We start from the raw sequence: 14,753 nt of genomic DNA, 5'->3' as shown, positions 1-14,753 counted from the left end.
CCCAGGGGAAGGGCCTTCTCTGTGGGGCTCCTACCCTGTGGAATGAGCTTCCCCCTGGACTCCGACAACTGCCCGACCTTAGGACCTTTCGCCGCGAACTTAAAACCTATTTGTTTCGTCTTGCTGGACTGGCTTAATTTTTAAATTTTTAAATTGATTTATTGGGGTTTTTAAATTTTAGTGATTTTATAGGGTGTAATTGTATTTTAGCTTGGCCAATTGAATAAGTTTTTTATGGGTAGTTTTTAATATTGTATGGGTTTGTTTTTTGTATTTTAACTGGCTGTTCACCGCCCTGAGTCCTTCGGGAGAAGGGCAGTTTATAAATTAAATTATTATTATTATTATTATTATTATTATTATTATTATTATTATTATTATTATTATTATTATTATTATTATTATTATTATTATTATTATTATTATTTTGCAGTCTGTACTTATAAATGGTTTAATAAAGCAGTACTCAAAGAATGTCTGGATGAAAACAGAGACATCCCCAGCCAGTTAAGCACTCTAACTTTCAATGGACAATTCACAAAAATGGTACCACCAGGAGCTTTAGACCTGGTGGTGGATGTCGTGAGTTTTACAAGTGAAAGTTTATCTTAATAGTGAAGAACTGTTAAGTGTCAAGTGCTAGAGAAATCACGCGATCCAGCCAGTTCAAAAGGGTATAAAGGTTTATTGCAAGTTTAAGTTCTCTACAAGAATCTGAATTACTAATGGCCCAAGCAGATTGGTGGTAGATAAGAGTCACAGGAATTCAAGGTGGACTCAACTTAGATTTCTTGTGGGGATGAAGGGGTTCATGGCTGATGATGCATTTGACCCCTCCCTTGAGCTCAGCCTGGTCATCTCCTACACTAAGCTTAAAAAAACATTTCCTATCTTGAAGCAGCCACTAGCTGACCTTGGTTAAACTCAACAAAATCAACAAAATCAAATATAGTTAATGCTCAAAAGAGAGACCACCAGGAAGTACCAAAGCTGCAAGAAATTCAAATGAAGAATTAGGAAAATTAAGTATTGTTGACAGGTAAATTTGATTCAAAGAGGACAATATCTGCAAAATGTTTCTTGTCCCATTAATCTGTGCCCTCCAATTGTGAGATCTTCAAAAAGAATCCCAGTTAGCATGAACAATTCTAAGAATCTGAGAACTGAAATCCAGCTATTTACTGTACCCAAGATCTGAGTTTTTCTATGCATAGCATGGACATTTCATTTTTCCAATTACATAATCAGAATAGCTTTTTGGTCATATGGAATGAATTGAGTAGAATGTATAATTCTATTCCATGATTTATATAGTGTTGACCACACTCTTGAATCACATTGTTAGCTTAGGTTTAATAGTGAACCTTAGTCCTAGAATATCTCTAGAATATATACTTGTAGATCATTTTTCTCTAAATGTCTACTAACAAACAGATACAGAAGAAAAAAAATGTACTGTTAATTTTTTTGGAAATACTATCTTCCCAGCAACTCAACATACCTACTCCTTATGTTTCCTATTGTTGCCTGCAAGTAGAGTAACATTCAATGACAACTATAACTTCTTAGCCCAGCTCAAGTTTATATCAGATGCAGTGATTGAGTTGGTTTTAATTAATCAGTTTTGTTTTAAACATTCAAGGGAACAGAAATAGTAACAAGCATTTCTATGGCTGTAAGCAGTCTAAAACATTCAGGTAGGCAAGGATTAATGATGGTTATTTCCAGATGAACTTACAAACTTATGAACTTACCTGTATTGTGTAACTGCTGGATTAGCTTTGGCAGAGCAGTGAAACTTTACTGTATTGTCTTCAAGGACAGGCTGAGGTTCTACTGACAGATTGACGAGAGGTGGATCTGTAAAAAAGACAATGGCCAATTTATTAGCTTTCATGCTTTTGTGTACAGTAATGTGTCTTTCTGAAGAAAGGCTCCCATTTGCTCTACTGTTGTGATGTATGGATGTGCAGTAACTAGCCAAGATACCTATTTGACCTTTCAGTGTCTAAAATCTAATGGCCCAACAATGAAGTCCCTTTTCTTGAAGGAATAATAGCTTTAAAGGCAGGGTAAATCTGGGAGCAATTACTACTTGTTTGGCAGTTTCTTCCTCAAGTGACTGTGGGAAGGTCATTCATTTGCCATGTATCTTGAATTCCATATCTGGATAGATCCAAAGGATTTGTTGAGCAGAATAGATAAATAAGGGAGCCAAAGGCACCCTTACTTATCTTCCTTATATCAAGAAAACAGATCTTCACAGATCAGGGACATCTGAAGCCATTTTCTTCCTGAGGGACATGACTCTTGCAAGGATTTTACAATTTTATTAAGGCATTTGAACTGACAAATTTCTGCAACTCCATTATCATGGTGCTTAACAAGGAGCGACGGTCTATAATCCTCTTGATACTTTCAGCAAAGAAATTATTTTGCATTCTTGATCTTCCAAAAAGGCTTCTTTAACTGTATTATTATTATTTTTTTTAGAAAAAACAGAACGAAACCATTTGCCCATGTCTTTTGGGTTTGGATCAAATTAAGCATCTCAAGGCATAGGATGCCTTTTGTCAAAGCCCAAGAAAACTTCTAATAAAAGTAAACCTGTGATTAGACAGTAGACCTGCCAGCCTCTCAGCTCCATTGTTTTCTTCCTCCTCTTTCTCAGAAGAGAAGCAAAATACAAAAGTAATTGGTGGGTTTGCAGACATGGTCTATTTTCTTACGTCTTGCATCATCAAATTCCTTATAAAGCCCAATGGTAGCCTGATTTCATCTGACTTATGTGTATGGTCCTGATATAGGAAACTAAGAACTGGTACTTTTTGGAGACACAGAATACATCTTTAGAACTATGACAAAATTCCACCAAAATCACAGATGTGCTGTTCAAAGAGATTCATCTTTTCTCTTCCAATGGGATCCAGAACTATTTCAAAATCCATCTCTCTCTCTCCTCTCTCTCTCCTCTCCCCACTATCTCTTCTCTCTCTCCTTCCTCTGTCTCTCTCCCTCTTTCTCTCCCCCCTCTTTCTCTTTCTCTCTGTGATAGAGTGAAAAAGATATAATAAGAACATGTTTAGCAAAAATCCAGGAAAAAATGTTCTCTCTCTCTCCTCTCCTTTCCCCCTCTCCCCCTGTCTCCTCTCTCTTCTCTCCTCCCCTCCTCTCTCTTCTCTCTCCCTCTCCTCTCTCCCCCCTCTCCTCTCTCTGCCCCTCTCCTCCCTCTCTTCTTCCTCTGTCTCTCTCTTTCTCCTCTCTCTCTCTTTCTCTCCCCGCTCTTTCTTTGTGATAGAGTGAAAAACATATAATAAGAACATGTTTAGCAAAATCCAGGAAAAATTGTTCTCTCTCTCCTCTCCTTTCCCCTCTCCCCTCTCTCCTCTCTCTCTCCCCTCTCCTCTCTCTCTCTCCCTCTCCTCTCTCCCCCACTCCTCTCTCTCTCTCTTCCCCTCCTCTCTCTGCCCCTCTCCTCCCTCTCTCTCTCTCTTTCTCGTCTCTCTCTTTCTCTCCCCCCTCTCTGTGATAGAGTGATACACACACACACACACACACACACACACACACACACACATAAAGTGTGTGAGAGATTTCACACTATTTCTCAAGGAATTGTAGAAATGTCATCTACACAATTACCGGGTGAGTGAATTGTTAAAACTCAATATAGTGACAGGTATAGAATGGTATGAATCTTCACATACCTATAAAATATGAGGAATATGGAGGAGTATCTCTTAGCCTTTTACTTGGTACATGTTGGGAAGTGTTTGTATTGTCTGTATTGTAATGTTTGTAAATGCAGACTGACACACGGTTTCTGGAACGGTTACTTAAACATAGTTTTACATGCACTCATTAGTTCTGGCACATTCCTGACATCAAAGGCCAATTTTAAATTGCCTATAAACCTGTTTATAAGCAAGACAATTTCCACAATTTTAAGTGGGCTTCTTTTATGAACCCAGGTACCAGCAGTTTCAACGCAGCCCATCAGCCTGTGGCCAATGGTTGCAAATAAGTCATTAATTAAACTAATCCAGGACAGTGGTGAGAATGGGGTTAATTCTTGTACTGCAAATTAAGTTGTCATACAGTCACATTTGAAACAGGAGGCACTTGTCAACTAGCAGATCGGTTCCTTCTGTACCGCCTGTGCCAGATTGCCTCTATTTCCCAACTGTGTTCTGGCTGACACAGATTTGCTGGAGGCGGATGCTCCATTATGCTCCACTTGGCAGCTCATGCTGAGATATAGGCATGTGCCCTGCTAGTGGGTGGGTCAGGAAGAATCATCCTGAAAAAAAACAGACTTAAAGCACCTGACAAAGCCTATCATGTTTTGCACTGTGATGTAGAAAGCTCTTCTGAGCATGACACTTGCTGAAGCAGCTTGGGCTTGAGGTCTGAATGGAAGCCACCCAAAGTCAAGGAAAAGGTAAAATAAATGCAGGAACCAGGTGGAAACTAAGGAAAGGGGTAGGAATCAGGTGAGAAGGTTGGTGCGATGGTGGGGAAGACCAGGAATTGAAGTACTCATGAGGGTCCTCAGCAGAGTCATGCATTGTTAGCAAGACAGACAAAACTATGGAATGAGGTTCTTCTGTCACACAACACAGTTGTAAACAGTTGCTTGGGTTTTTGAGCAGTTCAAGAGCCCCCATGATCATTTCCCAGGTGCACAGAACCAAGACAGAGAGTGGGTTGGGCAGGAGATGCCAGGTCAACAGTGAAGTGATCAGCTAGTAACTACAGGTGTAACCTGGTGAGAACCAGTAAAGAATGGAAAGGATTCTATCCTTTGAAATAATATAATATTCATAGTTCACTAGAGAAGGGATGCGGTGGCTCAGGGGCTAGGATGCTGAGGTTGGCAGTTCAGTGGTTCGAATCCCTAGTGCTGCCATGTAATGGGGTGAGCTCCCGTTACTTGTCCCAGCTTCTGCCAACCTAGCAGTTTGAAAGCACGTAAAAAATGCAAGTAGAAAAATAGGGACCACCTTTGGTGGGAAGGTAACAGTGTTCGGTGTGCCTTTGGCATTGAGTCATGCCGGCCACATGACCACGGAGACGTCTTTGGCTCTTTGGCTTTGGCTTTGAAACAGAGATGAGCACCGCCCCCTAGAGTCGGGAACGACTAGCATGTATGTGTGAGGGGAACCTTTACCTTTACCTAATTCACTAGAACTTTTGTTTCAGTAGTAAAGAATGGTAGATGATTCATTAAAGGCAAGTAGCAAATCAGTGATGGGTTCTGACCAGTATTACCACTGGTTCACTTCATGCACATGCTTTGTGCGTGATCAGCGCATGCGTGCTCGCTTTGCTCACACACACACGCCAAACTTGAGCTTTGCGCAAGCGCATTGAATTGCTGAACAGCTGAGGCATGGCAATCCGGTCTGCCGTACCTCTCAGCTGGGCTAAAAATGGAAGAATAAAGATAGGTATAGTGCAGGGGCAGGCGGGAGGGCCCAGCTGACGGTTGGAGCGAACCGTGTCGCTGTCACATAAACATTTCCGCTACCGGCTCTCCCGAACCGGGGAGAACCGGTAGCAACCCACCACTGTAGCAAATCCTTCTCAAGTTTCTATTACACAAATTTCCACCTTCTTCTTCTCAGACCTTAATTTTGTGCCTGGCTATGACCACACCATTTTGCACTGCATTGCAATGTTTGTATCTTCCATAAAGTGACCTTCCTGTGGCAACAACATTCTACGGTGCCAAATCTTTGTATTTTGCACCATCTCTCTCTCTCTCTCACCTACGGTATCTCCATGAGTATCTTTTGTGAAACAAACAAGGAAAGGAATCATGTCAACGACTCTGGAGTACTTACAAGAGGAAGAGCAAGCCAAATTAAGCTGAACAAATACACAAGCTAAATATTGTCTTTTCTATGGATGCAGTCTGATTGTGGAATTGATTAATCAGATGCCTTTTTCGTTTTCTGTCATTTACAGAATACAGAATAACAGAGTTGGAAGGGATGTGGGAGGTTTTCTACTCCTGCTCAGGCAGGAAACTCTATACCATTTCAGGCAGATGGTTGTCCAATCTCTTCTTAAAAACTTCTAGTATTAGAGAATTCATAAGTTCTGGAGGCAAGCCATTCCATTGGTTCATTTTTTCTCACTGTCAGGAAATTTCCCCTTAGTTCTAGATTGCTGCACTCCTTGATTGGTTTCCATCCATTGCTTTTTGTCCTGCCTTCAGGTGCTTTGGAGAATAGCTTGACTCCCTCTTCTTTGTGGCAGCCCCTGAGATATTGGATCACTGCTATCATGTCTCCCCTAGTCCTTTTTTTCATTAAACTAGACATACTCAATTCCAGCAACCATTCTTCATATGTTTTAGCCTCCAGTTCCCTGTTGCTCTTCTCTGCACTCTTTCTAGAAATTCAACAACTTTTTTATGCTGTGGCGATTTATAATTACATTTGCTGTAGAATGATTCCTTTTCTGGAGTCTTTGGTAAGTAGAACTTTTAGAAAGATATCATTGCACTCCCTACACTTATTCAGCTGGTGTGCGTTATCTGTACATTATTTGTTTTCCAGATATCTGGTGGTTATTGGGAGTCATTATTCTCTCCAATACTCTGAAAGCCTAGATTGTTGTTGATTCGGTTGCTTCTGACACCACTGCTACTGTGCTGTTTTTTATGGATTATTTTTAATCAGTTGTACCTACTGGTTGAACATTTTAGGAGATAAAACAGGGGGGGAAAAAACTTCACGTAATTAGTCTTTGTGCTCAGTACTATTACAGCAATGCATTTTTGGGCGAGGTTACCTAGGAGTAAATTCCAATATGTTCAACCAATTTTTCTTCCAGGAGAGTAAATTACAGGGTGACAGTCTAAAGGCAAGCATCTGTTGTGATATAATAGATGTTGGTCATGCCAGGAGTCAACCCAAATGCCTGTGGAGCAATTGGGAAGAAGACATTGGTTTTAAAATGTGTAAAATGTATTTAATTCATCACTCACGAACTTAGACATCCTGAATAAGGAGAGATACATTCTGTTAGATCACTGAGTGCAAATTTCAAACGCATTGGCACCCCAGCAATACATTTGAATCTGCAACCATCAATTACGGCTCCATTTGTTTTGCTCTTCCCTGCTAATGGTGAGTCTTCTCAGTATCAGTATTGCGTAACCTTGCTTAACAGAGAATGAGCATCATCTGATCCAAAAATTCCACTAGCCAGATGGAGAAGTAGACTATTCTGGATGGCCCAACTGCCATCTGCTTCTCATGAGTATAAAACAGGTGGTTGGGCAGCCTTTAGTTCCTGATATGATGTAGAATTATAGTCCCTGATGGTACTGTGGACTCTCAGAAGCTTTAATGGCAGTGGGAATAGACAGAACAGAAAAACAGAACAGAAGAGAACAGAAGAGAACAGAAGAGCTCTTCTAGTCCAACTCCCTGCCCAAGCAGGAAACCCTATACCAGGGGTCTCCAACCTTGGCAATTTTAAGACTTGTGGACTTCAACTCCCAGAATACCTCAGCTAGCAAATGTGGCTGAGGAATTCTGGGAGTTGAAGTCCACAAGTCTTAAAGTTGTCAAGGTTGGAGACCCCTGCCCTATACCATTTCAGACAAATGGTTGCCCAAGCTCTTCTTAAAAATCTTCCATGTTAGAGCACCCACAACTTCTGGAGGCAAATTATTCCAATGATTGATTGTTCTAACTGTCAGGAAATTCCAGAACGAGGTTTGTTCTCTCCATGGGATAGTCGGTGGTCAGTGACAGGAATTCGAGTTCTTTGTTGATGCTTGGAGTTTCTCGCTCGAAAGAATTTAAATCTAAATGATGGCTAACTGTCCCTTTGCATAGAAATACCAACTCGATACAAGTATTTAAGAACGGGAGCAAGTAGCCTCCACCTCTTTCTCTAGCTGTAGGCTGTATGCAGAGGTGGGTTTTATCACCGGTTCGCCGCGCACCGAAAATGTGAGCGTGCGCACACGGCTTTCCATGCCTGTGCTTTGCTCACGCGCGCAGCTTGCACACATGCTTAGAAAACGTGGCTAAATAGAACAGCATAGCACTGGGGCGGGTGGATCGCCACTACCGGTTCGCCTAAACCGGTCCAAACTGGCTGAATACCACCACTGGCTGTACGAGTAGACTATTGGGGGAAAAAAAAGTCACAGCATCATGAAGAAAAGAAGAGCTTTTGCAAAATTTCACTTGCTCAAGAGCAGAAGATAGGTCAGTTTAGACAAATCCCTGAGATCAATGGCATTTGTGTCCCTTATTAAAAAAGAAAGCAGCCTGAAACTTCATTGCTGGAGAATGATATCCACTCTCAGCAACTTTGGACCTGACTTTGAGCATCTTGAGAAAAATAAAGTGGATACCTTAATCCCTATAATCCCCTCATCCTGTTACAAAGGAAACCTAGCTGTACCTAGGCAACTTGTTTTATTTTTATTTTTTTTATTTTTTAGCAAGGTTCACTATGGCACATCGCACTGTTTGGAGAACGGCAGGATGCTGTAGAATGAACTGGAAAAACCAGAGAATTGTGCTCTCTCTCTTTTTTTTTAACTAATGAAATTCACTTAGCAAAAGCAGATTGGATGAAAGGATGAAAGAAAAGCCAAAATAAGGCCCTAGCGGTAGTCAAAATGGCTTGGGGTAAGTTATTCCCTTGGTGACTTCACCCTCGTAGTAGTGAGGGTTTTACCAAGCTGGAATGAATGCCTTGTTGGGAGTATAGCCACGGTCTTCTGGCTGGGAAATTATGATGAGAAATTATAGGTATTTTCAATTTGCTTTAATCTCGTTTTTAAAACGTCCAGTCCAAATTACAATAAAGGCAAGCACAGGTTGGAATTTAAATGAGATGTGCTCCCACAACAGCTCAGAGACACCCAGTATACTCTTAATTCATTTGCAGGCATCTTGACACGTCTCTATTGTTACACAACAACAGCAAATCACTTTCCTTTATTATGTATGAATCAAACTTCTCTTCATAGTTCCCCCTTTGTTTGACAATGCAGTCCTTATGCTTAGGATGTACAAACGAGATCCTCTTTGTGCTCCTAGAAAGCAGATTTTTTTCCTCTACTCTTCGATGTATGTTTTTCCCCTATAGTAGTTTAACAAATTCTATTGTAGGCTAAGGACAAATAAAAGTCTTTATTTTCCCTGTGAAAAATCAAAACGTTCATCCTGCTTCCTAATGGCCTTATAAAGGCAAGCTAAAGATCTCTACCTTAGAAATCAAGCGAAATTTGCATAAATGCAGGCAAATATTTATTCAGCATAATGGAATTTTATTGGGTTGCAATTGATCATTTGGGTAAGCCTTTTGTAAGTAATAGAGTCACCGAAGGAGATGGCCCTGCATTTTAGCTCATGAAAGGGACTGCTTATAAACCAGCAACAAAGCACTTTTAAATTTTTCCTTGAAATGGAATGAAAGCCCCAATCCAGTCGTCTTCTTCCTCTTCCTCTTCCTCTTCCTCTTCCTCTTCCTCTCCTCCTCCTCCTCCTCCTCCTCCTCCTCCTCCTCCTCCTCCTCCTCCTCCTCCTCCTCCTTGGAAATGTTTAGTTGGTGGAAATATAAGTAGAAATGCAAAAACAGCTTGGACCTGTTCTTAATATTTGAGGATGGAACTGACAATCATTCTAGACAGAACGATGCAATTGTTGGAAGAAATATCCATCTGGTTCAGATCCAAACTGGGAGAAAGACACTGGAAACATGGAGGCTGATTGGAAAGATGGTTTAATAATGAAGCAGAACCACCAGGCACATGGTTCTGGTGCAGCTGACCATATGGAGCTGAGAATCAGGTTTTTTTATACTTTGCACTTGAGCTTCCTGTTCTTGTGCAAGAACATGTATTTTATTGGCTGTTGTACGGGTTATGTAAAGGTCATAGCTGGCTCTGTAAGTTGTCTGAGCTAGATTTGGTTGAAGTTTGGACTGTTGATGAGACCTTTGTTGGATCTTAGGTGAGGGTATTTCCTTATGAATAGAGCTATCTATCTCTTAAGTGCTGACATCTGCTGTGGGCTATTAAGAAAAGGTAGGGGCTGCTTTCTAAGAGCATGTTTCTCCATTTTTCCCTTTAGGGAAATATAGCATTCTGCCTTTTTAATATTTCCTAAGATATTTCATTCTTCTATGAGAGGAGTGGGTGCTAACTTTCTACGTTCTTCTTCTAGGTTGGAACTTGCTGTTTGTTCAAGCTGTATTAAGTCTATTTTAGGGATTTCACGATATATTTTGAATGCTTTTTGTTTTAACTCAAAAGAAATCACACTGCCAAGTTCAAGCAATCAGATACAGATTAAAAGAGTTGGAAGGGACTTTGTAGGTCATCTAGTCCAATTCCCCCACCCAGCAGACCCTACACCATTTTTGATGTTCCGACAACTTCTAGAGGCAACTTTTGTTGCATTGGTTGATTGCTCTCACTGTCAGAAAAATTCTCGTTATTTCCAGCTTGAATATCTCCTTGTTCAGTTTTCATCCATTATTCCTTCTCTGGCCTTCAGCTGCTTTGGAAAAGAGGTTGACCCCCTCCTCTCTGTGGCAGCCCCTCAAATATTGGAAGACTGCTATCATGTCTCCCCTGGTCCTTCTCTTCACTAGACTAGCCATGCTCAGTTCCTGCAACTGTTCACCATATGTTTTAGCCTCCAGTCCCCTAATCATCTTGGTTGCTCTTCTCTGCACTCTTTATAGTCTCTCTCAACATCTTTTTTAGAATGTGGTGACCAAAACTGGATGCAGCACTCTAGGTGTGGTCTTACTAAGGACTTATAGATTCATACTGCCAATGTTTTGTGGCATAGACCAAGGGTCTCCAACCTTGGCAACTTTAAGCCTGGCGGACTTCAACTCCCAGAATTCCCCAGGCAGCAAAGCTGCCTGGGGAATTCTGGGAGTTGAAGTCCGCCAAGCTTAAAGTTGCCAAGGTTGGAGACCTCTGGCATAGACGACCGAGTGGGTTTACCATTTCTCACAACTTCCGATTTCTGAAGATATCACAAAGTTACAAACTTAAACACAGAGTGTGAGCAGAGCAGAAGAAAGCCATCGGTGCGGTGCAAGAAGACTCAAAAAAAAACCAACCCCAACCCCTGTCCCCTTCAGTTTGCTCCATCCTGGAACACAGGATGCGCTTTCTGTGTAGCCCCTGGTCTTTAGCTATATAAATAGTTTATGGCATATAAAGCCATTAAACATGATTTTAATCCCACTTGTGATGTTTGGCACATTACTCACAGGAGGCCTGCTTTGATGTGGCTGATGGCATGAAAATCACTTTGAACAGATGTTTCAGCTGGAGCTGCTCACTCTTCTGTAACCAGGCTCTTTGGAGAGCTGAGTGGGACGAAGAGCTTGGAGGTCCTCTGCTTGTTTAACGACAGGTAAGGGCTCTTATCGTCTACTTTCATCTTGAGCCCCGGTGATTTATTTCAGCCACCCAGGTTGCATTTATATAAAATGAATTTCCCCTTAATCTGCCCTCCTTGAAAGATGCAGAAAGTAGGTGACTTGTATTAGTACGTGTAGATATTTATGATGTCCCTTCAACCATGAAGAAATATTATTTCTGCAAAGTAATGAGGGTGGTTATTGGTTCAAAGAACAAATTCCGCTCTCGCGCCATTCATCTCTTGCAGCATTGCTGTTCAAAAGAAACATCAGCTCAAACTGAGGCTACCAATATTGGAAACGGCAACATATGGAAAAAGCTGGAATGACTATACTAGAGTGGTGGTTTCCATTGGTCTGAAGTAGAATGGGCAATTTTGCACAAGGTTTAAGCTGCTAAAGGAGTCAAGATTCCCCGATGAATAAATCTCACTCATTAAATCTTATTCTGGGAGTTTTTATGGAATCACTGTCTTCACACTGGAAGGTAGTTGACATGTTGCATGCTCATCAGGAATGCTTGCTTCTGATTCTGCAATCCTGCTTCATTTTCAATCTGGAATGCTATCCTAGAATTTATATACTTCTAAAATTTCTTGTGTTTGTAATTGTCTACGGAGATACTCTCTTTAAGAGTCATTGAGGCTGTTTGGAGGACACAAATAAATCTCCAAGTGGCCTTAATGTCTCTCAGATAGTGGGCTAAGGACCAGATAACTGCAAGGAATATAAATCCTTCCATTCTCCACCATTCAGTCAGAACTGAAGAAGCTTCTTGGATGAAAAGCGAAACATCTTCAAGAAAAAAACAAAAGAAAGCCCAGTAGCCTTTTAAAAAGAAGCCCCGTTATGCCTGTAACTTTTAACTGGGGCAAAACGGTGCAAGGAATTTTCAACCAACTTTTTCAAATTGGCTAACTTACGCAATGCACACAAAATCCCAGGATATATTCCTATGGAACTGAAATTTGGCAAGTTATAGAAAACATTTTACGACATACAAAAATGACCATGAAGCATTTTATGGCTCAATACAAAATGTCGTTAAAACATTTCCTGTGATCACTTCACGATAGTGAAGGACCACAGGCTACTTTCAAGGCAGAAACTTCTCCGAATATCTCCCTGAATTTTTAAGAATCTGCCCTCTGCACCCTAAGATTTGAAAAGTCCCCCCCGCTTTTTGGTATATCAAAGGGCCCTAAAGATGTGGTTCTCCATCTCAGCCTTGTCAAGGATGCTTCCTTCCTTTCTTTTTCTTGTTCCCATCCAGCTTTGTTTTCCTTTGGCATCCTTGTTCCTTTGTTTTGTACTGTTTCTGTGTTTTTATATTGTTGCTTGTTTTTGAACGTTATACAAATTTGTAAGCCATCCAGAGCTGCAGGGAGTTGGGCAGAGTAAAAATTTGTTAAATTAAATTGAATTCAATCTAATAAAAAGTCTGCTTATTTACTCGCGATGCGAGCATACTCTGTCCACAAGTTATAACCATTAAAGCCGGCCTTGTTTGCTGCTTAAATAGACTTTCACACCTTCTCATTTAATAATGCTGTACATCCATAATTTCCTCTGAGTCTCTTCCCATGTCGGTCTCCATTGTTCTGGGCTGATATCCTATTCACTCCGCTAGGAAGCTACTATGTTGTTTCTCTCTCAACAGTTGACTTGAGACCACTTCTCAGCAATTTAAGCTCAAGCCAGCTAAATTACATTATTAACCCCTCTCTGTAAATTTTCCCCGCTTTAATAACAACGAAGCACAGTGCCATCAAGACCTGTAAACTCAGCAATATACCTTCCCCTTTGCCCTTTCCGTGTCCCCGTAGACCTTCATTTCCAGAATGCTTTGAATCTTGGCAATTTATCTGGCAATAACTGCTAGCCATTGCAAACACTAAATTATTTAGGCTACAACTGCCTTGCATTTCAACTGCAGCTGAGAAGATTCGTTTGGCCTTGATGACTGACCACTGAAAGATTGCTCACTAGGAGTGGATCGATTCAAATAGTAGCAACTTTCCATATGTCCTTTTGGAGTTTTTTGGGGGGAGAGAGGAGAGGTACAGCACATTCAATTTCTTCAAGTAAACAAACACAAACAATTTATCGTGCTCTCCCCTCTATAGCTACCACAGTACATGTATCATGAATGCCCTAAGAAAATGAGAAAACTGCCCAAGGAGCTACTGATCCAGTTCTACAGAGGAATTATTGAGTCTGTCATTTGCACCTCTATAACGGTCTGGTTCAGTTCTGCAACCCAACAAGAAAGACACAGACTTCAGAGGATCATTAGAACTGCAGAAAAAATAATTGCTACCAACCTGCCTTCCATTGAGGACCTGTATACTGCACGAATCAAGAAGAGGGCTGTGAAAATATTTAAGATCCCTCACATCCTGGACATAAAATGTTTCAACTCCTACCATCAAAATGACGCTATAGAGCACTGCACACCAGAAGAACTAGACACAAGAACAGTTTTTTCCCGAAGGCCATCACTCTGCTAAACAAATAATTCCCTCAACACTGTCAAACTATTTACTAAACCTACACTACTATTAATCTTCTCATTGTTTCCATCACCAATCTCTTTCCACTTATGACTGTATGACTGTAACTTTTTGTTGCTATCATTAAGGGTTAAATTGCAACCTATAACCATCATTTGTGTTGTAAATGCTGTACCTTTGATGAAGGGTTTTTTTTCTTTTCTTTTATGTACATTGAGAGCATATGCACCAGGGGTGAAATCCAGCAGGTTCTGACAGGTTCTGGAGAACCGGTAGCGGAAATTTTGAGCAGTTCAGAGAACCGGTAGCGGAAATTTTGAGTAGTTTGGAGAACCAGCAAATACCACTTCTGGCTGGCCCCAGAGTGGGGTGGGAATGGGGATTTTGCAGTATCCTTCCCCTGCCACACCCACAAAGCCATGCCCAGAGAACCGGTAGTAAAAAAATTGGGATTTCATCACTGATATGCACCAAAACAAATTCCTTGTGTGTCCAATCACACTTGGCCAATAAAAATCTATTCTATTCTATTCTATTCTATTCTATTCTATTCTATTCTATTCTATTCTATTCTATTCTATTTATCATGCTCTCCCCTCTATAGCTACCACAGTACATGTATCATGAATGCCCTAAGAAAATGAGCATTGTAAACATTCCTCCTGGGCAAAATACAGAATGTTATAATAACATCAAAAGTTTGCTAGCTTTTGGGTGTTCAATAATATAAGACATGTTCTGGCATCTTCTAAAGCCTTATTCTTAACTAGGAAAAAAAATCTACGTTGCGGAAATCTATGTTTCTTTTCCATCAAG

General features: G+C 40.8%; 1 protein-coding gene across 1 annotated transcript in view; it reads right to left on the bottom strand.

The window, feature by feature from the left end:
- The window catches only part of KIRREL3 (kirre like nephrin family adhesion molecule 3), a 483,489-nt gene that overhangs the window by 182,010 nt on the left and 286,726 nt on the right, over positions 1–14,753 (bottom strand). Inside the window, exon 8 of the mRNA XM_058194674.1 lies at positions 1,755–1,860. Coding sequence (XP_058050657.1) covers positions 1,755–1,860 — 106 coding nt within the window. The remainder of the gene's footprint in view (positions 1–1,754; positions 1,861–14,753) is intronic.

The sequence above is a fragment of the Ahaetulla prasina genome, chromosome 9, assembly GCF_028640845.1.
Source record: "Ahaetulla prasina isolate Xishuangbanna chromosome 9, ASM2864084v1, whole genome shotgun sequence".
Taxonomy (NCBI): domain Eukaryota; kingdom Metazoa; phylum Chordata; class Lepidosauria; order Squamata; family Colubridae; genus Ahaetulla; species Ahaetulla prasina.
This window is presented reverse-complemented; position numbering and strand designations above follow the sequence as displayed.